Genomic DNA, 627 nt, shown 5'->3' on the forward strand with positions numbered 1-627 from the left:
TGACTACAAAGAAGATGCTGATGGTGATGGTATCCCAGATTATCTTGATGATGATGATGATGGTGATGGTATCCCTGACCACCTCGAGGGAGACAGCGATGGTGATGGTATCCCTGACTACAAAGAAGATGCTGATGGTGATGGTATCCCAGATTATCTTGATGATGATGATGATGGTGATGGTATCCCTGACCATTTAGAAGTAGACAGTGATGGTGATGGTATTCCAGACAAGCTAGATACAGAGATTAATGCTGATAGTAAGATTCTGCCATCGTCACGAATTAAAGATACAGATTCTGATGGTATCCCAGACTATCTCGATGGTGATGCAAATGGAAACAATATACCTGATAAATTAGAAGTTGACTCAGATGGTAATGGAATATTAGATTATAAAGAAGATACTGATGGTGATGGCATACCAGATTATCTGGACTGTGATGCGAATGGTAATGGTATACCAGACAAGTTAGAAAAAGACAGAAATGGCAATAAAATAATGGATTACAAAAAAGATACAGATGGAGATGGCATACCAGATTATCTCGATGATGATTTTGATGGTGATGGTATACCTGACCACCTAGAGGGAGACAGTGATGGTGATGGTATCCCAGATTACAA

At 39.7% G+C, this 627-nt stretch overlaps 1 protein-coding gene across 1 annotated transcript in view; it reads left to right on the plus strand.

Moving 5' to 3' along the window:
* LOC106881745 (uncharacterized) overlaps positions 1 to 622 on the plus strand; it is a gene marked incomplete at both ends in the record, with an annotated part of 2,035 nt that extends 1,413 nt beyond the window's left edge. The window contains one exon of the mRNA XM_052978237.1: positions 3 to 622. Coding sequence (XP_052834197.1) covers positions 3 to 622 — 620 coding nt within the window. The remainder of the gene's footprint in view (positions 1 to 2) is intronic.
* Positions 623 to 627: the final 5 nt, after the last annotated feature.

Source organism: Octopus bimaculoides, unplaced genomic scaffold (genome assembly GCF_001194135.2).
Source record: "Octopus bimaculoides isolate UCB-OBI-ISO-001 unplaced genomic scaffold, ASM119413v2 Scaffold_170495, whole genome shotgun sequence".
In the NCBI taxonomy this organism is placed as follows: Eukaryota; Metazoa; Mollusca; class Cephalopoda; order Octopoda; family Octopodidae; genus Octopus; species Octopus bimaculoides.